Below are 25780 nucleotides of genomic sequence, written 5' to 3'. Positions count from 1 at the left end.
GTTTAGATACAACATACTGTGTCCCCCCCCAAAAAAAATTAGAAGAAAAGTAGCATAACCAAAAAGAAATGTATGAAAAAGATAAAGTCTGAGCAATATGATAGTCAAGGTCTCCCAGAGGCAGCACAGGGCATTGGGCCAACTGACTCACATTCATTATAATGCACCAGAAGATGAATCACTGCATCAGGCAGGATCATTTTGTAGCTGGAGTGCAGTGAGAAAACAGGAAAGCAGATGAGCTAAGAGTCCCAGGTGTACACATGATATACTCGCCAATAAACATAGAAATGATGCAGAAAACATCAGGAAGATTGTATTAATAAAATTAACCAATGCATGCCGGCTTCTAGTCCTTGTCCTGTGTACTATTCTAGCTAGCTCCAAGCTTATCTCTCAGCAGTCATCCACAAACGTACGCAAAAAGCAGAACCTGCTGAGGAATCGGCACGGCTGTTCAAATTAAGGCAAAGAGCTGGGCAGTTACTAAGCAACAGCAGTGCACGGGATTCCTCCATCTTCCTGCCTCAAGAGGAGTGTGTGTGTGTGTGTGTGTGTGTGTGTGTGTGTGTGTGTGTGTGTGTGTGTGTGTGTGTGTGTGCTGTTGAGGGGTTCAGGACTGGCTGTGTGACAGGGGAAATTTGCCTACACTCATGATGATTTCTCACTGCATTTTTTTGTCCTTGAGAAGGCAACGCAGTGTTATGAAGGCATTTCAGTTGCTAAGAATAAATCTCAATTGTTTTCTTTTGTATTCAGGTTGTGCTTGCCAACAAGCAAAAGGAGGTTTGGGGTAACTGAACAGAATCCTGTGTTAAGCAACCGTCTAAATATGCCAGACAATCCGAGTCGGAGAAAAGAGACTAACAATCCAAACATTGCCGCCTTTAGTGCAAATAGCAGCTGTGCACCAAAGAGAACGTGGCATTTATACCTGACCAAAGATGTGTGCTTTGGTCCCGGTTGTTGGAAAACCACACTGGTCCGTCTGACCTAAAAGAAAGTTCTATCAACGAGAGCGACAAAAGCAACTGAATCATATGATATTTTTCCTACAAGACAATATCCTGAATTATAACGTTGTCCTTAAAGTGGAGACTGACATAAACTTTTCATTTTACCCCATATCTTGTGCTTGTTACCCACTACCTAGTGTAGAATGGGCTTGTATTTCTCCTGTGATAGCATCTCTTCTGCCCTTCATATCCAGACACTAGGTTGGGAGTTGGGTATCATCTTTCAAAGGTTAACATCTGATCAGCGATCTGCAACCAGCATAACTCGACACTGTGGCAGTTTTCATCGCATCTCATTTACTGCCCATATAGATGAATGTTTGTGCTCCATTTTGAAAGAGAAAGAAGACCAACGATAATGTACAAGCCCAACCGATGCCTTTCTTTCCAACAGGCATAGCAGAAAAAAGTAAGAAAAATGTTTCTACTTATTTTTAAATCACTTCTAGTTTGTTGCCATGGCTACTCTTTTAATCCATTTTCTTCTATTCAGCGCTTTTAGCTGTCAGTCCATTCTGACAAAGTGATCCTCTCTTGGCAAAAAAAAAAAAAAATGCATGGGAAAATCCAAGCAGCAGTTGCTGAGACAGCCCAAAGACCTCCTCCTCTCTATTTTAACAACCACAAGAGAGTGGGCCACAGGAAGACAGGCAGAAACAAGAGGGAGAAGCAGAGAGCTGGAAAACATCTCTGCATGTGTCTCCAAATGCAAAGGAAGCAATGAGCAGAGATCTGGCAAGGCACTAAAGGGTTTATCACGAAGGACACTCTCACACATTTTAGTTGTTTTGCTTAGTGGAGGGGGACACAAGAAGAATCCATATTAAAGGAGGATGTGAGCAACTATGAATAAGCCCGCCTCAGTGCCGGAAACTTTTTTTTTTTACCATGAGTGGGCAGAGAAAGAAGAATGAGAGGTACACAGCAGCTGGAGGGACTTTTGCGCCAAACTGCTCTGAAGTCATACTTCTCTCCATCTAAAATCACAACGCAGTGACAAACTGCTACTCCAGCGAAGAAAAATGGACACGCTGTGATATGACGTTAGGGAATAAGTAGGACCACTGTTCAGAAAAACAGTCACACCCTTTATCTGACTCTCAAGACCAGCTTGAACCATTGCACTCAACATTCTTTCCATTCCCCCAAAGGGTCACAACTCATCTGGCTTCCTCTGAAATTTGTTCATCCCTCTGTTAAGCGGGAAGGTTCAAAATTCAAACGTACTCCCGCCTTTTCCCTGCTTAACAAGATATTCTTGTTTGCAGGACTCGCCTGACTACACAGAAAACTTTAACAAGCAATCTGTGGATCTCAGTGTTATTTCTAAAACAATGCACTGCTTTTATGTCTGGTACTTAACACAACTCAACAAGTATTGCTGAACTAAAAATCTTAATTGTACACTTGGGAAATCTGCTCGTGATAAGCACTGATTAGATAAACGTATGTGGAAACACACTGGACTTATTCTAGCTTTGAGCCAGACATGAATGTCTTGAAGAAGGGGCCTAAGAGCTGCAGCATAAATAAATAAAAGTGGCAGTCAAATGGGGAATACCCTGTGCTGTGTATGGAGGGGGTGGGGAACAGAAAGCATCCCTTCCTCTGCTTACAGTTTTGACCTTGTAGGAAGAGGCAGATGCCTGGCCTAATGACACATTAAATCACCGTAAGCCCCTATATTGAATATTATAGTGGCGAGTTTGCACATCCAATGAAAATGACAATGTGCTCTTAATATGTACTCTTGAATAGAATTTTTTATAGTTTTAGAGTTTATGTTAGGGGCCTATTAATCCTGGATGACATTCTAATCTTTACATATTCTGTGATTTTATTTCATTTGTTTTAATACACTTCCTACCTCTTTTAGCTGATCGAGCTCCTGTCGGACGGCCTCGTACTCAATCTCCAGGTCTTCGTACTGCTGCTTGAGCTGCTGCTTCTCTTCCAGTACCGCCAGCCCGTATTCTGCCGCCTGGATCTTCTCATTCGTGGTCTCACTCAGCTCCCGGGAGAGACGCCCGATCTCGGCTCGCAACCACTCCGGGCCGGCCTCCATCAACAGCACAGCGTCGGGGTATCCCTGCTCTTCCACGGACATGATCGCCACCGGTGAAGATCAACCAAGCTGATCTGCGACAGGATGATGTCAGGGCGTCTTCAAGCGGTGTAACCTTGAAGAAGGAGCGGTTGCTCAAATTCTTCTGTATTTAAATTGCATGATTGTTACGTTTGCGTTTCTTGTTGCCGGTCTTGTTTCTTTGGTCATGTAGATGACTCCGTTCAGTTATCTTCGTCAGCGGAGTCCGCTGTTACTGCTTACAGACGCTCCATCGTTGCGCTCCTGTGTTTTCTTCTCCGTTCTCCCGGCTTGTCGGAGCGACAGTGCGGGGAGCAGGAATACCAATTGCAAAGGCGAGAGAAAGTGTATGCAAATCCGGTTCTTACTTTCAAAATAAAGCACTGGCGAAGAAAAATAACTTCCCTACCATGTGTGATAGCTGATTTGTTTTGCCTTGTGTGCGTAATAAAAAAAGAAGAAAGGACAGACATATTTTTAGAGTGTATAAAACATATAGAAAATGATTGATGCTGTCACATAATATGCGCGTTTTTGTGCTTTATTTTGAAGATCATATTTCTTCTCTTCCGCTAGTTTGTCACGCTTGTTCAAAACAGCTGAATGGTCCGTTTGGTTTAATGAGATGCACCTACGCTATCAGCTGGGAAAACGCCCACCCGCTCCTACTGCCTGTCGGGAAATCTAGTACTTGTAGAAGGTGAAGCCAGCAAACTGCCCTGGCAATCCCACAAAAGAACTCGTTTCCCATAATGCCTTTTAGTTTGCTTATGTGGAGCACGGAAATCTTCATCCAAACCGTTTGTTGTCATAGAAATACAACAAACAGGCGGGCTAACTGCTGACCTGTAGCGGCGGACACATGTATATCTGCTGCCATCTGTAGGAAAAACTGAGTATTCGAATAAACGGTATAGGATGCTGACTCTTTTGGCAAAGCTACGGAAGAGGAAAAAGTGGGCACATCCCTTTTTTTTTCTTTTCCAGAATTTTTTTTTTCTTAGAATTCTGGAAAGAAAAAACGTGGCTCTTATTCTCTTCCATACAAAGAACGTGCCATGTACACTAAAACAAAACTAGCTATTTTACTACTTGCTTCATAAATGTAACTTTTTCCATTGATGTTTGACAGTTTGATCTTTGTTTTGTCTGTCCGTGAAAAATATCTATTGCCACTGAGCAAAGTGCATCCCTAGAGCAAATTTGCATAAAACAAAAGGCTTTGTACAGTAGGAGGGTTTAACTCCTATGACCTGATACAGACTTAAGAGCAGAAAAAACCCTCAGAAGTTAGTATAGTTAAAGTTCATGAAAATGCAACTGGAAAAAGACAGGATGTATGGCATTTTTGGAAGTGTTACCAGGAAAAGGTTTTTGCTCTCTAACATGGCAGCATTGCTTAGGTTTGCACAGATGCTTCAGAGAAAGCCAGAAGACTTCTGAAAGAAGTCCTCCTTTCAGAAAGAAGAGATCTTGATGCCCAGCCCCACATTTGCTGAAAACCAAACACACCATACCAGCAGAAATACCTCATACTAACTGTCAGCACAGTAGTGGAGTGGTGATGATTTGGTCTTGTTTTTCAGCCACGGGACCCAGACACCTTGCAGTCATTGACTATGCTGTCAAATGTGAGGCCATGTGTTTGACAGCTAAAGCTTATCTGAAAGCGGGTCGTGCTACAGGACAATGTACGAGCACAGAAGCAAATCTACAACACAAGGGCGGAAAACATTTTAAAAAATCAATGTGTTGCAATGACCCAGTCAAAGTGCAGACCTCAACATGATTAAAATGTTGTGGCAGCACCTCAACAGAGCTGCTCATAAATGAATACCTGCACCTCCATGAACCAAAGCAATGTTATTAAGAAGAGTAGGTCAAAATTCCTTTGCAAAGATGTGAGATGATATGGTGATAAGGTGATAAGGTCATGTATAAAATGTTTAGTTGATGTTATTGCTGCTGAAGGTGACCCACAAGTTATTTAATTGTGCGGTAGTCTTGGTTTTTCACAGGACTGCACAGAGTTCTGCAACAACCTTTTTTTTCCCCACATGATTGTATATATGATGGAAAATAAGGAAAAGCATAATAACGTCTCTTTATGTGAATGTATTAATGTTAGTTATCACCTTAAATACACAGAGGCACTGTACATAAATACATTATCTATGTTTTCTCAAAAAACTATGTGAATACAAGAAAACTGCATGTAATGGAGGATTTTATGGTAAGTTATTTCATTTTTACTGTGACTGTTTCTTCCATCCCCAGTATTCTTCTTCACCTATAAACCAGATTTGTAAGCTTATTGTAAATCCAGTCTTTAATGCTTGTGGCAGAGCTGGTTTCTGACTGAAGTGCACTCTGTTAAATTAACTTTTTCAGAATTGACTGAAAAGGACCTGTTATGTTTATGGTTGGAGATAAGAGTGTGTAGATTAAATCTAAGCATCACATGCTTGTTTGAAGGGATCACAAGACATGTCTTGTGTCGTGCAGTCACTTGTTTTGTCACTTGTGACCAGAAACAGTGATTTCATTAAGTTGGAACAGTATCATTGCTAGATTTAAAAAACAAAACAAAAAAGCAACCTGACTGATAATATTTTACTCCTGGAGGTGAAAAGTTCAATACATTTATGTGACAGCTTCTAATATTTTTCTTTACACTTGACTGTATTACTGGGATTATGCATTGATAATCAAACTCACCCGGATTTCGCCTTATTGACATTTGATGTCATGAATTTGAAACACCTTTCTCCTTTTTCCACTGTCACATGCTCAAGACCGCACAGGTGGATTTGGTGTATTGGAGTAACAGAAAATTTAAAAATGCATTTTTAGATGTTATTTAAAATATTACTCATTACTCGTATTGTTTATTTACTCACATAAACACAAAGAAAATAGTAAAAAGTAATATAAAACCTTGTGAAAATAGAGTGTTTATGCACACTGATGCAGCCATTTGAATGACAGTGGTGCATTAATATATGCTGAAAATTTTAAAACCCACTTCACACAATAAACAATTTTAGTTTAGATATAATCAAGTCAATAATGTTTTAGTCACATTTGACTGTGATATGAACAGCAGCATTTTACATTAAATTGAGATTGTTGCCTTTGCAGTCTCTTGAAAAGCTCCACACAATAAACTGATCTCTCCTCTCTAACCTGAAGCTAACCAGCTTTAGCAAGATAAGCCAATAAGATTTTACCAACTTGCTATGCCACTATGATCCTACTATTTGTCACAGCAGAGTTTGGAAGCTTAAGTGTACTGATATTAGAAATCTCTTTATGTCTGTTCACATCTAAAAATGTTCTTATAGTTAATAAAATGCATAGTCTACATAGTGCAATCCAGTTTGGTCAGGTGTTACGAGAATATTATGTGTGTACTAAAAAGCAAAATTTGCATTAGATCATTAGAAGGCAATGCAAATGTGGCTAGTGTTCTGTTGAGGAGTAGAGGCTCTCTTTTATACCCGTTCCTGATAAGATTAGTAGTCTAATCTGGGAGGAGTCAAGAATATCCTTACATTCAGGCTAAGGATCTTGTACACGTAACTAGTTGGGACACAATCTCTGCTTCTTTTCAAAACATATCACATATTTATTTATTCCCGGTCTGGTGGGATAGATAGATTCTCACAAAGGAGCACACAGGATCGAGGGGAACTTGTATTGCCCCCACAGGAGATAATCTGCGACGAATCAAATAAAGTAAGGCCACAGGATTGACTTTACGCAGAGCCGGGGATGGAAAGATGCCAGTCAGAGCTGTTGAGGTTGATGTCAGAAATGGTGGCACTAGCAGCTGTGAATGTTCGTGAGTCAACTGCTGAAGGTAAATAACTGATTTAATATTTTTCTTTTTATTTACTTAGTTTTCATTGTTCGATTGATTGAAGCTGTTTGACATTTGGTTCTTCTGCATGCTGGTTTTAAGGGGTAAGAATAAATTCTGTAATATGATGAGGTAAAAGGGGGAGAAAAAGCTAACAATGGCTGATGGTAAATCCTTTGAAACTGTTTAATATGCTTTACATTTGACTGCAAGTGACTTATGATGTTGATCTTTGACTGTTGCTGAAAACAGTTCTCTGTAACATGTTACATCTAAAAATATTTTGTTCTCTCAGTATCAGTCATACATGATTATGAGTTTTGACATCCAGTTATTTATGAGATACATTTTTCTAGAATCCATGATCAAGGCTCTGCTATGACCGTCAGCCTAAGTGACTGTTCATATGGCATCCCATGCAAAGACAAGAGGTGGATTTCTGATGGAATACAGTAAGTATAGTACAAATGCTGCAAACCCTTCAGTTTAATAACTAAAATGTTATTAACTGATGAGCTACAGTTGTATTTTTACTTCACCAATAAAGCCACATCAAAGTCATGCCAGAACAGTAGCTATTTTTACTGCAACGCGCTGATAACTTGCAATGCCAAACAAGGATTAAACACTTATAAGTGAGCACTGATGATCTTAACTATTTAGGTGTTACAGTACAGCCTACATTTGACAATCTCTGTGCTGTGCAACAGTTGTGTATTTGAGACTTCTTAAAGGATTTTGACACTATCGCTAATCAAATCTCTAATCAAATAACTCTGATTTACATTTAGAGAACAGATTTAAGCAAAGGAAGCTTAAAAGAAATGAATGTGTGATATTATATATTTTTTATTATTTTCCCTTTTATTTTTCTATAATAACTGCAGTCAGAGCCCCCAGATCAAAGTACACAATGGTAGGAGAAGCCATACGTTATGTTGTCCCTGGGCATATGCAGTGCTCAATCGGTTGTGGAGGTCAAGCCTGCAAGTATGACAATCCAAGTTATTGGAGTGATGACCAACAGGCCATTAGGGGCCTCTACTCATCCTGGTAGGCAATCTTTGTGCTTCAGTAGTTAATTTACCAGAATTCTCTGTTTGAGTTTGATGTTTTCAATTTGAATGTCTCTTTGAAGTCCTGTTAGGTAAACTGAGAAAGGTGGCTGCTATGTAACATACACTCCACTGTTGTTGTAGGATTACTGATCACCTTCTTGCCATGTCCAGACCTTCAACAGAAATCATTGAGAAGTATAACATTATTGATCAGTTCAGAAGGTATATGAAACTTTGCGGTCAGCAGTTTTCAACGTCTATCTGAGAATGCTCAGATAAAATAAGACTAATGAAGTGTTCTCTATCTCTGTGTGTGTGTGTGTGTATGTGAAGGAATGGTATTAAAACAGTGATCAACTTGCAGATCCCTGGTGAACATGCTAGCTGTGGCAATCCACTGGAGCTACAGAGTGGGTTTTCATACCTCCCTGAGGTCTTCATGGAAAATAACAGTAAGTGCTTTATGAAATTCCTGATTCAGCAGTGTAGAGTTCAGTAAATTTAACCAAAAACATTTTGCAATTTCAGTTTATTTCTATAATTTTGGTTGGAGTGACTATGGCGTGGCCAGCCTCAGCACTGTGCTGGACATGGTGAAGGTCATGGCCTTTGCGCTGCAAGAGGGAAAAATAGCGATCCACTGTCACGCTGGTCTCGGCAGAACAGGTAGCTTTGCGTGTAGTTTCCTATAAAATCTGTTTGAAATGGTAAAATCTTTCATCTGCACACTACACAGAGGTAACAAAATGTCTTTTCTGACCCTCCAGGTGTTCTGATAGCATGTTTTTTGGCCTATGCTACTAGAATGACAGCCAACCAGGCTATTTTATATGTACGTGCCAAACGCCCTAATTCCATCCAAACCCGAGGTCAGCTGCGTTGTGTCAGACAATTTGTTCAATTCCTTAACCCCTTAAGGAGTGTGTTTTCCTGTGCTGAGCCTCGATCCAATCCAGTTACTCTGTCCCAGTACCTGAACCGTCAGAGACATATGCTGCATGGCTATGAGAGGAAGGAGTTGAGGCACCTGCCAAAGATTGTTAAGTTAGTGTCTAGGCTGCTGCTGGACATTGCAGAGAATCGACAGGTGATTGAGGAAGATATTCTGGAGGCCCCTGATATCCATGACATTGAAATGTGTCTCAGCATTATCGAGAAGATGGATATTGATATAAAGGAACCCCGCTTACCAGGTTCACCCACTTTACCAAGACATTTTAACGAGCCCCCCATCTTCTACCATCGTAAAAGTCTGAGCTACAGTGAGTCCGACTTGAGACGGTTGGGGTCAGAGCTGAACCTTCTCACGCATCCTCTGACCTCCCTGTCACAGAGCAATATTGAAATGTTCATTTGCCTAGCTGAGTTCCCCGCTTCCCAGTCTCATGGTTGTAGTAGCAACACATCCGATACCTCCCACAACTCAACAGGCTCACTTTGGTGCGTTAAGAATGAGGAAAACCAAAAAGATGGAGCCATTCTGCTGAAGAAAGTGAAGAGGAAAACAATCCAACGTAGCGAGTCAGTAGGAAACAATGAACCTACCAAAAAGGGTAGCATATTGTCCAGATGGAAGGCTGAGCAGAGGGAAGAGCTAGGAATGAATGGGGTGAAATCTCAAGGTAAAGAGGAACAATCAGAGGTGCCATTTATCACCCTGCAGTCAGAGTTGTCCCTGGATTCCAGGAGATTGCTTGTGGCACAAGCTCTGGCAGTGGACCTTTTTGTCGATGGGCATGAGGAACACAACAGAAAAGTTTTGACTTGGCAGGTATTTAACTCACATTAGTATTAGAGTGGTGATAGCAGAAAAAGAAAGCATGCATGTAGCTTAGTTCCACAATGCTTTGTCTGTATGCAGTTCACAGCCACACCTGCATGGAGTGTTGTTCAAAGCCACTCCCAAAGCATTTTTGTCTTTGCCATGTATAGTTTTTTCCTGTGTGACAAAATAGTAATAATAATGATAGAATAACAGAAACCCACTCAATCTTGAAATGGATTAATACAGAAACACGTGTATTCACGTATGCAGGCAGAGCTAAATCAAGGAGGTGCATGGGAAAGGCTGTGCATGGAGCGAGATCCCTTCATCCTCACTGGACTCATGTGGGCGTGGCTAGAGCAGCTTAAAGAGCCAGTCATCTCTATTCAGGATGCCAAAGCCCTGAACCCCGACGAGACGGATGCTCAAACGATCCTAAACACACTCGATCAGGTCAGTGTGTGCAGTTTAAGATTTAATACAAAAGCAGTATCACATTAAATTGCTCCAAAGTGTTTAGTGTAATCCTCTTTGTCATCTTCTCTTAGGCCCCTAAAGAAACATTAACATGCATATTGGATTGCATGGCTCACATGCTGAAAATACCAGAGGAGATTGAAAATACATTCCTGAATCGTACTATCAAGGCTTTCACCTGGGTAACAAAAACCAACACACTGAATCACTTGTGATCAATTGAATAATTCAGTTCATGTACGGCTTCTAGTTTGTTCTGACAACTCAAGAATCACGTTTGTGTTTTAACAGGTGGATATTAATTCAGAGGACAGCAGCAAAGTGTACGAGTCCATGATCAGAGTCTTAAGGTGTATTCTTGAGGACATGAGATCTGCAGTAGAAGCAGATGAGACGCCCACGTCTCCCTTCCCTGTAACATAATATATAGCCACTAATCTATGTTTGGTGCACTGACACTGTGGAAAGACAAGGATGCTTTTGTGCCTTGTGTCAAAGTTGTTTAATGTGTAATATAAACATTTATATGTTAACCTGCCTCAGTAGATTCCAAATAACATAGTGAAAAACAGCTGATGAGAATACTGTATTCTTTAAGTATGCTGGGCCGTAAGCCTGGTCACATTCAACACATACCTCAGCTCTAAAAGCGTAGCGCTCAAACACAAATCTTACACTTATACAGACTTCTCACAACACAATACTACTGATGCCTTTCTCATAAGTACCACAGGGATCCTTAACTGTATTACTTTCATTTATATTATAAGCATAGTGCTACCAAAGAAAATGCATATAACAAAAAAAGAAATGTTGATCCCTCTAGTGAGTGGTGCAAACTAAATGCAGGCACTTTTGTGAGGCTGTGATGCTCAGGCATTGAAGGAATAAGCTTTTAGGACATCTTTTCCATCATTCCCTTCAACCGATGCCACAATGCTGGAGTAGTCACAGGCGACGTGAGTAAACCCTCTGGAACAGAGTATGGTGTAAATATTATGTGATACTCAGGTCATAATGTCAAAGACATGCTTGTTTTCAGTAATTATTGATGATAAAATGGCATGGATAGTGTTGATACAGAAGGGATACTAAAAGACCACAGCTTACAGTACCTGGACATTGTGTGAGAGCCTCCCAGTAAGTGGTATCGGCTCTCCAGTGTCAACCCATAGTCTCTGTCATTTTTCCAGGTTAGCACTCGTAAGGAAAGGTCCTTGGATGCTGTTACAACACGAAAACTGTCCTGCAACATGAAAACAACATAAACCGATCATTTACAGGCACTAATATTGTGAACTTTTCACAAAAATGGTATTATGTAAATCAAGAATTTCAGCAGCTAATGGGAATGTCTCTGAATTCCAAATGAGGAAACAGCCTACCACACATATGGAAGAGATTGGCAGAGTATGTTCTTTAAAGCTAGCAAGCATGACTCCTTTCAGTGAGTAAACCCATAGTTGTTCACCAGCTGCCAGCACTATGCAGTTGCTATCCTTGGCTGCTAGGAGGATGTTTGAGGACAAGGCATTCAGTGTCAAGGGGAAAGACTCGACCTGCTGGACTAAAATGTAAAGGAGACTCAGATTACACTTGTACAAGGCAAATATTTAAGAAAATATAAGAAAGTCTAGGCTTAACATGTGGATCTAAAATTACAGCAATAAGACTGGTACATCATTTTTTCCAGTTGAAAAACCGCCTTTAAAACAGATCTGTGGGTGCGCTGCTTTCTGGTATTTCAAAGTTGCAGTGAGTGCTGTACTTGGCATGTCGGGCTTTTTTGTCCCTGAAACATCACTCACCAATATTGTGTTCAGAAACAAACGTAGATACACAGTTTTCTTTAACACTTTATTCTAATTTACTTATCTTATATATGTGTTGAAATCATGGAATTTTTATTATTCGAGGAAGTAAGCAAAACTCAAAACGACAAATACATCAAACTGCATATGTTCAAGTACCTGCGGTGGCTGTAAAGAGTTTTCCTTTTTGTGTTTTAAAGTCTGACTTTTACTAGTTAGTGTGCACATATCTGAGTCCTCACCTATGATCTCGGATTTGTACTTAGTCTTTTTCATGATGATATCAAAGATGGTTATATCATTTTTGTGTTCGAGGTCGTTGTGGTGAAGGACAGCCAGTCTGGCAGGCTGGGTGGGTATGAAGACAGCAGCCCGGCACCCAATGACTGGCACAGACTGGCAAAGGGGCTCTTCATCCTCCGACGGAGAGGTCAAACTCTCAGTGTAAAACACCTAGCAGAAAAAAAAACAAAACACAAAATGCAGAACTCTATATCTATAAATGCTTTTGACTACTCCAACTGTGCAACATATATTTTCTACATGAGTCACTTATACAGAGGTAATGTGGTAAAATAATCAGCGTACAGCAGAGCCGCTGAAGACAATATAAACAAATACCTTTGGAAAAAAATCGTTATTCTCCGTAGTTCCAGCTGTGATCCATTTCTTGTCAGGTGAAGCGAGGAGTATGTTGACACTAAAGGTGTCATACACTATAATACTGGACTTTTTAGTCAACGAAGGACCTGCTAGTGTACACACAGATCCCTGACCAGTTCCAACCTGGAAGGCAATATAATAAATCTTACTTTAAAATGATTGTATTTCATTTTCTAATAAGAAACTTAGAAATGCTGTGGTTACTTACGGTTAGAAACCAATCATTGTCTATGTTGTACTGTAGCAGTGTACAGTGTGATGAGGAAGTAGAAAAGGAGGCCAACTCCTGGCCAGTTTGGCCTTGCCAGGTCTTAATCAGGCCCTGAGAATCTGCTGTGATCACAACTTCATGCTGTTCATCACTTAAAATCTTCATCAGAGGACTCTGTACAGGACTACACCACAGGGGCTCACCCTGAGAAAAAAAAGGGTGCAACTGTGTGTTACTGCCTAAGTGACAAACATTTCTCCCAGAAGACTTTCAAACAATACAGGAGAACCGTCGGAGAGATTTTGGCTCAGCAATAAAGATATATACTGTTACAGAACAGTACAGCACGTGTAGTATTTCTGCGTTAACTTTGTGGCACTGAAGATCTAAAAAACAAACAAAAAAACCTCATGACTTATTAGAAATGTATCCTCCAAGCTTCAGTACGGACAGAAAAGACCAGGATTTGACACATAATGTTCAGATTTGATATGTTTCCTGTCAGAAATTCAATTTAAGTCAGAAGTTTAAAGCAAAGGCGATATTTATCTAGCTGAATGCACAATTTATGTTAAGCAGATAAAAATAAGACACTACTTTGCAATGGTGCAGATACTTCTAGCACTGACGTTTTGGATGTTCCATGCTCGGACCGTCCCATCAGAAGAAGCACTGCAGACTGTGGCGTTGTGGCTCCAGAAATCTGGAAGCTGGCTTGAAATTGCCTTTAGGTAAACAAACCCCACAACCTGGCCTGATGGAAAGGAAAACAGACCACAGACAAAGAAAATAGACATAAAGAACGGCATGCAAGCCTGAATTGTCACATTTTTGTTTTGCTATTTTTTTTAACTTATTTTAATTTTGGTTTTATTTTTAGTTTGAGTTAAGTTAGTTTCTACAGATCAGTTGCTAATTTGCGTTTCGCAGTTTAATTTTTTTTTAAAATAAACAAAGTTAGAGTATTTTTGTCTTTAGGGGTAGATTTAATAATAAGCTCATAACGGGTTTTACGTCACAAATGTGTGATTAACTGTCGACTTCTTTGTGCCTATTTTGTTGACAAATAAAGATAATTATAAACTGTATGTTTTAATAACATTCTCACAATCTGCAGAGTTGTGTATATTCTGTCACTCCATGGTGGCAAGTATGTTGTTACGTTTACTTTTTTTTAATGCAGCAGTATGCCGGGGCAGCGGGGTGAAAGCAGCTGTGCCAGCAAACTGATCCAGATGACCAGGAAGGCTGGTCATCTTCTGGGGGTGGAACTTGAGCCTGTGGCGGAGGTGTCTGAGAGGAAAATCCTCAGCATCATCCGCGGGCTCGCTGCTCTGATGCAGGACTGAGCGCTACAAGGGAGCTTTTCCAGCTGTGGTGGTTACTGGATTATCTGTAATTACTTCTTACCCCATCCATTAATGACACTTTCTCCCTTTTACACCAAGGTTCTCATATATGAGATACTGCACTGTATAATCTTTATAGTTGTACTCCAACTGTAAGAGTTTGATCCTTTCCAGGCTGAGATTGGTAAGTTTGAAGTGATTGACAATCCTGGCTGTCACTATACTCAGAGTTTGTTTCTATTTTTATTGCATTGAGCATGTAAAAGGCACGGACATTTTCCTCAGCAGTCAAGATTAATACAAGATTATTTTACGTTTATTTATTTCCTTTTCAGCTTAATTTCATTTTTCAGTGTTTAAAGTTGATTCCTGATATTTATTCATTTACTCCACTTTCTTTCTTTTTTTAAAAAAAATTGTTGTTAGCTAAAATATTTTACCCTCCTTCTTTTAGTTTAGTTCTAGTTAACTATACTAACAATGATGTAAAGGAGACTCCAGTGACGCGCACACACATACAGACCACACCTGTGTGCCCCCTGAGGCTTTTGCAGGTATAGCCTCCTGTGCGACCTTTCGTCATGTTCTTCTCCAAGTGGGATCGTCGCAGGAAGTATCTCTTCCAGGAGTGATTCGCCTGTTCACTCCCCAAGACTGCGAGGTTACAGAAACCCCAGCGCTGCAGACACATCCTCCTGAGGAGAGCACACAGTCCAATGTTTACATGCGCGTTATCACGATTTCCACGCCCATCGACTTTTAATATCACGCTTTATGTTATAAAACTGGCAAACAAATCACCTCCATAACCAAGGAGTCTCTGCAGCTTCATGCCAATCCTGAAATACAGATTTGCAATCAGACACAAGTCACAATTTTTGTTATTTTGGCGCTACTTCCGCATGGTGGACACTCCTTACCTTACACACACTTGAAACATTAATTAAATCTTCCTGGGTAAGAAATGTAAAAATTTGAATCAGGCAGTCATCGATTAGCTGCGGTTCACAGGAGTCCATGGTGGCATCGATACGGCGTTAAACAGATATTCCCGCAGAGACTGCCTTTATTTTTTCTCCTCAGTAAGTTACAGAGAAAGTGCGACAGCAAACGGGTAAGCTACGGAAGGAATCCAGGGACAAGGAGGGAGAGTTCGCTTTAACCCGCAGTGTCCTCGCTGCACCACCAGATGTCGCCATCATCAAAGACAGGCGATCCACAGAGTCTGGGACGGAGACGCACAACAGGTTGCGCGCACCAGACGCATTGTGCGTGGACAAGAGACCGGCGAATTCTACTTTTGGGTTTAAAAAAAACAACATAAATCCACATACAAAATTCAATAAAGGCGTAATTTAACCGGGGGTTGTCAAAAAGAGTTGAGAGAGTGGGCTACTCTTCAATCAGATTCTCTAATCGGTTTAAAAATCTGATCTTGGCTTTAATCAGGATCGTTAAATATTCTTCTTTTTACTTTGCTCCTCTTCTTTTTGGAAAGTGTGACATAAACATAGTTAAATGCAGTGATCCAAAAATGTTAACCTGGGCAAAATAAAAGTAGAAGGCTTTAAAATGAGTTAACGCGTTGAGTTATTAATATCGCCCTTTAGGTAAACCCTAATCAGCCAAGGTGAATGAAGAAGAGAGGAGTGTGCAGGCTTGAAAGCGTGTGTGTGTGTGAGTGTTTCTGTTGAGATTCAGCCCTGGCGGGATTCTTCAGCAGGGCCCCATGGCTCCTATGAACACGCCCCAGATAGATGAAGCAGATAAATATCCAAGACCTGCGGGTAGTAGAGGAACTGTGAGACAGAGATAATCGCACTTGCTCACCCCAAGAGTTACCTGTGACACCCTCGCAATGACAAGAGGGCCCGGCGATAGGGGCCACGTAATGGGATTTTTGGATGATACCCTAGTCGGTGATTTATAAAAGTACCGAAACATCTGCTGCTCTTTTTTATGCTTTTCGTGACTTTGGACTTCCTCTGGAGTTACCTGAGTCGTGATCGACCGGAGCGTAAGGGAACCGAGTGATTAATCAGCTCCACGAATCGTTGCATGAAACTGAGAGCTGGGCCGAAATGAGTCGGAGAACACGACGCTGGATTTTAAGAGTTTTACTTTGCCTGGGAATTGTTTACTTGAAAATCGGGTGAGCAGCGTTCATTTGAGTTCTCATCAGTTGCCGTAAGTCAGTCACAACACAAAAGACTTTAAAAGCTGAGGACTGGCGGATTTTTAAATGCTGTCGGTCCTTCAGAAACCACTCCTGAGCCCCGTATTTCCTCAAAAGCAGGTAGAAGCACGCAGTTGAATAAATAAAGCCAGCGAGGAGCGTGGACTTACATGGCAGTTGCTCTTATAAGTGAATCACGCTTTCTTTATTATGCCTTAATGATCATAAAACGCATACATTCATAATAGTTCAAATGATATGAAACTGTAGGCTACTGTAGGTAAGTTTCAGAAATACTCTTGCGGTGCACCTGAGCTCGCACATATGATAGAATCTATTGTAAAGAAAAACAAACAATTATGTTGATTCCATCTCCTCTTGATTTGGAATTACATAGTAAAAGCATATTTAATCCACACGGACGTGTTAAATGCTTGGAGTATTACACCAATTTATAACACCAAACAGGAACTCGGGGTGCATCTGTTTTTAGACTGTTATGTAAAATAAAATTAAGCTAACAAAGCTAAGAAGCTGATGGCTGCTTTCTCAGTCATATCCATCTTCCGTTTACAGTGGTTTCTCATCGGTGGTGGCCCTAGGTGCGAGTATAATCTGTAACAAGATCCCGGGTTTGGCCCCAAGACAACGGATTATCTGCCAGAGTCGCCCCGATGCCATTATCGTCATCGGAGAGGGAGCCCAAATGGGCATCAACGAGTGTCAGTTTCAGTTCAAAAACGGGCGCTGGAACTGCTCTGCGCTTGGAGAAAGGACTGTCTTCGGAAAAGAGTTGAAAGTGGGTATGTTGCTGTCTGTTAACGTTTGCTTAGCCTTCTCTCTGAAACTTTAGTTTTCCTCCCAACAGCAAACACAGTGTATTAACCACCTTTGCGCATTGTGCGTAAAACAGCCTTTGTATTTGGCTCTTTTTATGATTTACCTCCAAAAATTGACATGCATCACATATGTGTGTGTGTGTTCACTGTCACCAGTCAAGCACCTGCACATCATAAATATGAAAAATCATCTGTTTTTCATTAATACATTGTTGGATTTATACTATCAGGAGTCATTCACATCTGGGTTAGTCTTGCGCCCCACGTTTCAATGAGTAGGGCTCTCCGAGGTATCTGAGTCCAGCATGGTAACAAAACTCTTGCCACTGTTGGCAGCTTTTCTTTTCAGCCCCTAGAGTCTCTAGAGGCACATTTCCACTGGTCTTTATCCTTCTAGTGATGGGTGGCTCTCACTGTAAGGATGTCGGTCTTACCACGGGTATAAGTTACAGTGAGGAATAGCCAAGAGGAAAGCAAGACATGAAAGTACTAAATAAGAGAAACAAATAAATCCAAATCGAGTTCCTGCAGCTGGAATAAAGTTTCCTGTAAAGAGGGATGAACTCCCTCCAGGGGATGCTCAATTATCTTTGAAGTTTTGTGGCTTGTTTGCTAAAATGGATTAAAGATTATTAGATAGTGGAAAGGAAAGTGTTTGCTCAAGACTAAAGGCATTTTATCTTATGATGCCTTTATGGCTACAGGTAGTGGAAGGCTTAGAACAACAGAGGTGGCTTTGTCAAACTTTTTACCTAGCATTAAAAAACATGAAATATGTTTTTGTTCCATCCCCAGCTAAAGATAATAAAATTTAAAAATCACAAATAGCCCTATGCACAATGGTTAGTAGCTTGGGCCAGCTGTTGGAGGCTGCTGCTTTGGAAAGAAAAGTTTATCTCTTCATGCTTCTAAAATGAAAACAATGCACTTGACAGTCTGTCCCCTTTTGAATGAGCGCTTTTAGCCAATCCAGAGTTTTGGTCTGTGTGTCCAAAAGAGGAGTTTAACTCTATTGCTTGGACAGCCGTACCAAATAGATTGGTTTCACTGATCAGATTTAGCTTAGAAGATGAATGGTTGTAAATGAAAACCATTGTTGATCCCTGGGCTGAGTGGAGCTGTGTAGCTTGCTATTGTTCTGGAAGCAACAATTGGAAATGAATGAGCAGGGTGACTGACACAATGTTGACGCAACGTGCACTAGATTTGAGACAGTTTAGACCTCGGCTATGTTTGCACTTGAACTTTGTAGTTGCACTAGTCTGAGATGAGGAACATACAAAGAGACTGCATAGTGAGAGGCTGAAGTGTGAGTAAACTGGCACTCCTAGTTCAACACGTACAGGTTTTTGATTTTTTTTCTACTTTCTTTTAAAGATCTTCCTTCTGTCATTACAAGGTTATGAAGTATTCATACCATCTCTTGTGGTAAACCCATGCACTCAGAAGTGGAGGGGAAAAATTAACAACGGTGCACCCAGAACTGACTACCCCGACACACCTTTTTTTTTGGCTCTGAGCCCATCAAGTCTATAAAAACGTCCAAATAATTGATGCCTCAATATGAGTTTTTTTTTTTCAATGGCAAGGGCTCACATCCAAGTTGTTTATCAAAAACACGGCAGCTTTACGTAGTGAACTTGGTGGCTGGAGGAAGCATAAAGAAGGTATGATGTTTGTTATGAGCAAATAGTAACAAGAAGAGTTTATTTACACATAGATATGATGGATGATACACTTAGGGGTTTCCTGTTTGCATTATAATGAATCATAGATCTGAAACTAAAACATCATACTTGCTGATTTTGTTTGAGAATGCTAACATACATATTGGGAACATTTCAACATTGAATTGCTTTGTTTACATTACACTTGAGGTTTCAAATAAGACATTTAAAAGCGATATTAGACTGTCTCTCAGCTCGTTCGACTTGGGAGCTTTGCTTCAGGTTCTGTCTTTTGACTCCTGTCTGAGCCGTTTCAGATTAACCTTTAGTTATTTGTCGATATTTTCGCGTGTGTAAATGATTTGTCAGCTGGGCCTGGAACTAGATAACGGCAGAATGAAGATTCTGATGTGACTGCCTTATGAGTTTACACAGAATGTGACAGCTTCTAAGTGGATCAATAGCCCTTCCTTGCCGACAACTCTCTTATTCATACGGCTTTGTTGACGGTACGCCTGCAGACATTTTGGTTCACGGGCACGACAGTTTCCGGGTCAGGTTTCGAAACACTGTAGCCCTTGAGCGATATGTTAGTAAGACTGTAATGTAAGCACACATATTGTTAATAATTGACCTCTTTTTCCTATTTAAATAACCTCTTACATTCTGTGGTATTTCTTTTATAGTAAAGGAGAAACACTATAATCTTCCCCTCTTAATTAAATCTAAATGTGTGCCTACATTTTATTATTACACATCATTATCATAGTATTCATCACCTTTTTTTCCCCGCTCCCCTAGGCAGTAGAGAGGCTGCATTCACCTACGCCATCATCGCAGCAGGGGTGGCCCATGCAATCACAGCCGCCTGTACACAGGGTAACCTGAGTGACTGTAGCTGTGACAAGGAGAAGCAGGGTTTCTACAGTAAAGACCAAGGATGGAAGTGGGGAGGCTGCTCAGCAGATATCAGCTACGGCTTAGGCTTCTCCAAAGTATTTATTGACGCACGGGAGGTCAAACAGAATGCAAGGACACTCATGAACCTCCATAATAACGAGGTGGGACGCAAGGTAGGTAATTAGCAAGAGGACTTTGAAAAAGTCCTGCTCCGATCTCCACATCCTTTTTTCCATACTTAAATATAATGGTGAATTCATCTTAAGTAGTCTAAAGCTGGTAATGCTTTGATAGGAGTGAGTCAAAGCACTGAGCAGTGGGACCAAGCTTAAACAAGGAGTGGAATAAAAGATTGCTTTTAGCTGTCTAAGTGGCAGGGTTTGATTACAGCCCAGATCTCTGAACTGAAAACAGATTGACACAGTACAAAAAGGCATTAGCCCAGTCCCCCTCATGTTTTGCACCACTGGGACAGTATACAGTTACCTTTATGACAATCCCCACCCACAATTTCTCTGTTCGCACAAACACACATCAGGTGCAATGTGCATGCACATGCAGCTCGGGGCTGTTTACAGTTTAGCGATTGGGGCTGCTTGTCATTGGGTAATATTTGCTTCTATGGAGGCGTACTTTCTAATGCACAGGTTAAATTCACTGCTTACGTCAATTCTCAGAGTTTATTATATTTTTATTCACAATAAAATGCAAAAACAACCCCAAGCAAACAAATTAAGCAAAACATAAATGATCACAACATGAAAACATAATAGAAGCCAACAATATTATATTGAAAACTAGATTTTAGACAGTTTTTGTTAGAGTTAGTTTTAATTAGATGTTAATTTTAATCTTTTTTCTGTGCCTGTGTTTTTGTGTGGATGGTTGCATAACGCTGCAGAATGACAAAGAGACTCCAGTAGGTCTAGAAGTTGGAAACTGAGTGGAATAATGTGTCCAACAGCTAAGGCTTTGCCCAAGTTAACCCATATCCTCTCTCCCTCTCTGACTCTGCCAAAAGAGCCTGATTCCCACAACCGACACATTGAACGCAGAGGCTGAAAAGCCTCCTAACACAATAGTACCAAGCAGATAATTTTCTGCACCCATTTCAGGGCGGTGAATTCAGATTGGCTTTTCTGGACAGCTAAACTGCCTCCCAACGAAAAGGACTACTCGTGGATTCAAACTTTGAGCCGTCTCACTTATTTCCTATTCTTTCTGCAAATAAATAGACTCTCTGTTTTCCTTTACTTATGCTAATCAAAAGCAGTGACACTGAGCAGGAGCAGCGTTCACAGCTCCCTGGTCGAAGACGTCCACACAATGGCTGTCACAAGTGTTGGTCACAGGACAAGTGATGGATTAGGGAGTGAAGCCAATGTTTTTATGAAGTGGTTTGCTCAGGGAAAACTTGTTCTTTTTGGTCCTTGTTCACACGTCTGTATTTGGGTTTTTACTCCTTACAGTTTACTTGTCAAGAACACAGACACGTAAATTTCTCACGAATGGCTTTAGGAGACTGTATCGCATACCAAACACCTAGCATTTCAGAAAAAAACGGAAACTGCAATTGACCTTGTTGCTAAAGAAAACTGTAGTTTAGTCAATGGCACTTCTTATTGTCATCAGTTGAGGCTTTAGTCGTAATCCCAGTCACTCGGCGCCTTGTTGAGTCGCTCTTGACATTTGTGTGGTGTGTGTGGTAACTACACACACAGAGCCTGAAATCTGATACATTATTTTGGCTTCTGTGTATATGGTACCACACTGTTATGTGGTGGGGCTGTATTTAATCCCTAGCCGTACTGTATTTGTCAGTCACATTGTTTAATAAGCTGCACGTTTTTCGCTGAAGTTGAAGTATGGATTGAAACAGTTTTATGTAAGGATATGCAAGCATACACAGCAAATCCAGCATGTCCAAATTAACACTGTCGGATTTGATTTCAACACTATTAAAGTGTCTATATGGGTCCACACCAGAGAGTGTTAATTTAACTTTTTGGAGAGTTGGTACGTTAACTCTGATTTAGTGTTAAACACCAAATCTGTCTGGAGTTGATAATTTAACACTTGGTGTTAAGAGTTTATATATTAACTCTCAAAGAGTATTTTAGTTTAACTACGTAAGAGTTATCTTCTAATTCATTCTAAAAAGCGGGAATTTTACTGTTCTGAACTTCTAGAAATTTCTTTTGGAAATAAACATTTACTAAAAAGATGCAATGGTTTTTGAAAAACATTTATTCTGAACTGTGCACCACAATTTCAAAACATTTTCTGAAAGATGTAACAGTGTACATGTTCTCACTTTCATTAGAATGTTGTTTATCAAAAGGTCTGATATGGTAAATGCAAATAACAGCATTCTCATCACTTATTTCTTCAATACAATATGCATGTCCTTCATTCATCCCTTTGTGGAACTTCAATGCACTTCTGCTCTCCCCCATATTCCATCTTCACAAGCATATCCTGTGCGGAGATTGAATAAAAATTAGTTGACACTAATTAATGGCACAAATAATCCAGTAAACAATTGCAGCACAGTAAAAAAAAAAAAAAAAAAAAAAAAGGAATCCTCTTTGAGCCATTACTTGTGTAAAGTATTTTCCCAAAAGACAAAGACACAGGCAACAGGTAATACTGAACTAAATGTAAAACCTCAACCTTTTTAATTTTTACCTAAACCGTGTGCACAAAACTCTGGAGGGATCTATGCTAACGTAGAACCCAGTCAGGACGTCAGCTACTGCTGTTCGCTCTTTTTTTTTTTTATGGGCGATCATTTTCAGGCTTCAAGTAGCACCATTATACCAACATTTCACATTCTAGACATTGTTTTAGGTGTATTTGACCAAAGGTTTGACTGAAAATTCACATGCAAGCTTTTTTCAAGGCTGTGGTATTTGCCCGCAAACAATACCTTTCAGCTAGCTAAAACAGAATATTATGCTATCAGCGAGCAACATGGCTAATGCCTTTCACACAGCTTTGTCTCAACTCCAAAGAGCCACAGAAGTAAAAGCTAATAATAATAATTGAAACAATCTTTGAAAAAATGACTTACCAAGCATGGCAAACAACTCAAATATGTAGAGCAAAATGTTCTGAAACGGCTTCACTTCAGCTTCGATTGGAGCCGTGCTGGGGGCGGAGTCTGTGAATTTACTCTATTGGTGTCATAGCCCCTGTAGGAGTTCAGAGTTAAGAGGTCAAGAGTTAATGTTTCCATTGTAACACCTCCAGATTTGACAGAGAAACACTCATTTTTAACACTCGATTTTAACTACTATCATTTTACACCTCAGAGTTACATTAAAAGAATGTGACTCTGCTTAGAGTAAAATTAACTCTACTTTTGCAAGAAGACTATTAACACCAAAACATTTAACACTTTTGAATTTGCTGTGTAGTTTCAATTTTAATTACACACAAATTCTGATTGATTTTAATATGACCAGTGAAGTCATCATTATAGTACAGGAACTGATTGTAAAATAGTCATCACTGGAGTGTGTTTACTACCTTACTAAGCTGCTTTTCTGTGTCTAGGTGCTGGAGAAGAACATGCGACTGGAATGCAAGTGTCATGGTGTCTCGGGCTCCTGCACAACCAAAACCTGCTGGACTACACTTCCCAAGTTCCGCGAGCTCGGCTACATTCTTAAGGAGAAATATGCCCACGCCGTACACGTGGAACCAGTCAAAGCCAGCCGCAACAAGCGCCCTAAATTCCTCAAGATCAAGAAGCCGTACTCTTACCGAAAGCCCACGGATACAGAGCTGGTGTACATAGACAAGTCTCCTAACTACTGTGAGGCGGACCCCGTCACGGGGAGCCTGGGGACACAGGGAAGGGTGTGTAACAAGACAATGATGCAACACATCAGCGGCTGCGACTTGATGTGCTGCGGTCGGGGATACAACACACACCAGTACTCCCGGGTCTGGCAGTGCAACTGCAAGTTCCTGTGGTGCTGCTATGTGAAATGCAACACATGCAGCGAGAGGACAGAGGTGTACACATGCAAATGAGAATATTTATTGGATGGTGTGTGTGTGAGTCTGTGCGTGCGTGTGTGAGATGTATGCATGTGAGCGGTCTTGTTTTTTGTGTTTTAACGGACAACCTTTACAAGAAAAAAAGAGGCTGCTTTTACAGTCTTTACACACATCATGAGGAACTACTGTACTGCATATACAGTAAGCTAAAAATGAGGCACCATGATTCTTTTGCACAAAAGCTCTTCACCCCTCTTCTTGGACTGCTCGTTGGGATGTAGTGGCAAAGCATTGTGACAACCACTGTTAAAGGGGAAAAAAAATGTAGCCCGACATATGCGAGTGGGTGACCACAAAGGGAGTCTCTAAAATTAAATGTCAAGACTTTAAGCTACATGGACGTGTACCGACATGCTGACTGCTTGGACTTTGCCAATGCAGATAAATTATGGTGGGCGTTATGCCAGGCAGCACACACTGCCGTCGTTCCAATGCCACCTGTGCACAGATGAAATTAAGCAGCAATTTGGAATATTTAACATACTTGTATTTAGAGAATGAAAAGTAATTAATATTAATTTATTCTATAAAGAACTACTGATTTTGTCCGATATGGACACAAAAAACAAAAACTAAATGTCATGAGTTTATTAAAGAAATCCAACCTTGTTCATGGTTAAGACACTGGAATTGAATCTGTCTGGAATAATCTGTATTGCTGTAGACTAATGTTGTTCCAGATGAAAATGCTGTAGGCTGCTCAAATTGACCTTCTGACCTTCTCATGAGTTCGTCTTCCCTCTGTTTGCTGCTAGTCTAGAAACGTGAGGTAGAAGGCTGCACTTGTATGATGTACTGACCGTCTTCAGCGGCACCTCCACCTCACTTCAAGCTGATTTTGCTTAACTGGAATCATTGATCAAAAACAAACAAACAAACAAAAACCACAGGCACACTTTCCATGTTTGGTAAGCATTGGTTAATAGAGTATATTTTGTAAAAGCCTATTTTTATATGAATGTTTTATTTATATATTTTGCATATTCAAGGTCGCATTCTGACCCCGACGTCTGTTTTAATACCCCCGTGAAAAAAAGAAGCTGATATATGTAAGTTGGCCCCTGTTGTCGCTGCCATAGTTGTATATTGTAAGAGATAGAGACTGTTTATAAGTGTTCAAATGTCTGTGTTTACTGCATTTCATGACTACTACTGATGGAATACAGGAAAAGAATAACACTTACAAGACACGAGTTCCCTTATTTCTTGTTCACACATCGGTTTTTTATCGATTATGCCATAAAGAAATGTTCTGAAATAGCTTTATGTGGATAAAACACACTTGAACAGTTGTGATATGTCTCAGAATGAATCAGCATGTCTTAGTGAATTTATCAGTAACTGTAAATTAAAGAAAAGGAAGCCTAGCTGTCATATTGTTGCCATAAAAAGTGATGCAGTGAAGCCGTTGAACATTTATGGCTCTAATTACTTTAATTGCTCATAAAAAAAAGAATCCCTTAACTGGTAGTGCTTTTACTTCATCCAGATAAACATAACAGTTTGACATAATTATCACAAAATAAATATGTTTGTTAATATCACGCAGTTACCATGGCGATAAATCAAGGATTAGCACAATGTGTGCGATGCTCAGCAGAAACAGAGATGTTCTTTGAGAGGGGAAAGTTATTCAGGCTCAATTGAGGGCCCATCTCGCACACTGGGAAGGAGCTGAATGTGCCTCAGAAGAAAAGTGTTTGTCCGCTAATGGTAGGGTACAGGGGTAATTGATGAGACTGCTTGGGCGGACTGTCACAGTGATGACTTGCTCAGTCGGGGGAGTGGGAGCTGTCAGGTGATAGATGACTCGCACATCTGCTTCATTCACT

General features: G+C 40.4%; 4 protein-coding genes and 1 long non-coding RNA gene across 8 annotated transcripts in view; 3 read left to right on the top strand and 2 right to left on the bottom strand.

The window, feature by feature from the left end:
* Positions 1 to 3123, bottom strand: part of LOC146684743 (protein bicaudal D homolog 2-like) — a 40063-nt gene extending 36940 nt beyond the window's left edge. For all 4 annotated transcript variants that reach the window (XM_085443140.1, XM_085443141.1, XM_085443142.1 and 1 more), the window contains exon 1: positions 2884 to 3123. In XM_085443140.1, coding sequence (XP_085299266.1) covers positions 2884 to 3123 — 240 coding nt within the window. The remainder of the gene's footprint in view (positions 1 to 2883) is intronic.
* Positions 537 to 2951, top strand: LOC146684744 (uncharacterized). Its single transcript, XR_014917065.1, has 3 exons — positions 537 to 1425; positions 1510 to 2688; positions 2893 to 2951. It is a non-coding gene; the product is annotated as an uncharacterized LOC146684744 (long non-coding RNA).
* A 4241-nt stretch (positions 3124 to 7364) lies between the features above and the next one.
* ptpdc1b (protein tyrosine phosphatase domain containing 1b) lies at positions 7365 to 10700 on the top strand. Its single transcript, XM_085442731.1, has 9 exons — positions 7365 to 7416; positions 7852 to 8017; positions 8164 to 8244; positions 8356 to 8474; positions 8551 to 8688; positions 8790 to 9793; positions 10058 to 10240; positions 10336 to 10446; positions 10556 to 10700. The coding sequence occupies exons 1-9, from the start codon at positions 7371 to 7373 to the stop codon at positions 10685 to 10687; spliced, it is 1980 nt and encodes a 659-aa protein (XP_085298857.1). The 5' UTR covers positions 7365 to 7370; the 3' UTR covers positions 10688 to 10700.
* A 51-nt stretch (positions 10701 to 10751) lies between these two features.
* fbxw12 (F-box and WD repeat domain containing 12) lies at positions 10752 to 15447 on the bottom strand. Its single transcript, XM_085442729.1, has 10 exons — positions 15219 to 15447; positions 15100 to 15137; positions 14827 to 14993; positions 13579 to 13703; positions 12947 to 13153; positions 12697 to 12861; positions 12318 to 12528; positions 11650 to 11831; positions 11380 to 11510; positions 10752 to 11236 (listed from the first exon to the last, which is right to left on the bottom strand). Exons 1-10 carry the CDS (start codon positions 15315 to 15317, stop codon positions 11137 to 11139), a joined length of 1425 nt encoding a protein of 474 aa, XP_085298855.1. The 5' UTR covers positions 15318 to 15447; the 3' UTR covers positions 10752 to 11136.
* A 662-nt stretch (positions 15448 to 16109) lies between these two features.
* LOC146684740 (protein Wnt-7a) lies at positions 16110 to 25429 on the top strand. Its single transcript, XM_085442730.1, has 4 exons — positions 16110 to 16450; positions 17051 to 17277; positions 19782 to 20053; positions 23439 to 25429. The coding sequence occupies exons 1-4, from the start codon at positions 16380 to 16382 to the stop codon at positions 23919 to 23921; spliced, it is 1053 nt and encodes a 350-aa protein (XP_085298856.1). The 5' UTR covers positions 16110 to 16379; the 3' UTR covers positions 23922 to 25429.
* Positions 25430 to 25780: the final 351 nt, after the last annotated feature.

The sequence above is a fragment of the Copadichromis virginalis genome, linkage group LG20 (assembly GCF_057382275.1).
Source record: "Copadichromis virginalis isolate Kocher_CV1m ecotype Utaka linkage group LG20, C_Virginalis_male_GT1.1, whole genome shotgun sequence".
In the NCBI taxonomy this organism is placed as follows: domain Eukaryota; kingdom Metazoa; phylum Chordata; class Actinopteri; order Cichliformes; family Cichlidae; genus Copadichromis; species Copadichromis virginalis.
Note: the sequence above shows the minus strand (reverse complement) of the source record. Positions and strands in the feature narration are given on the sequence as shown.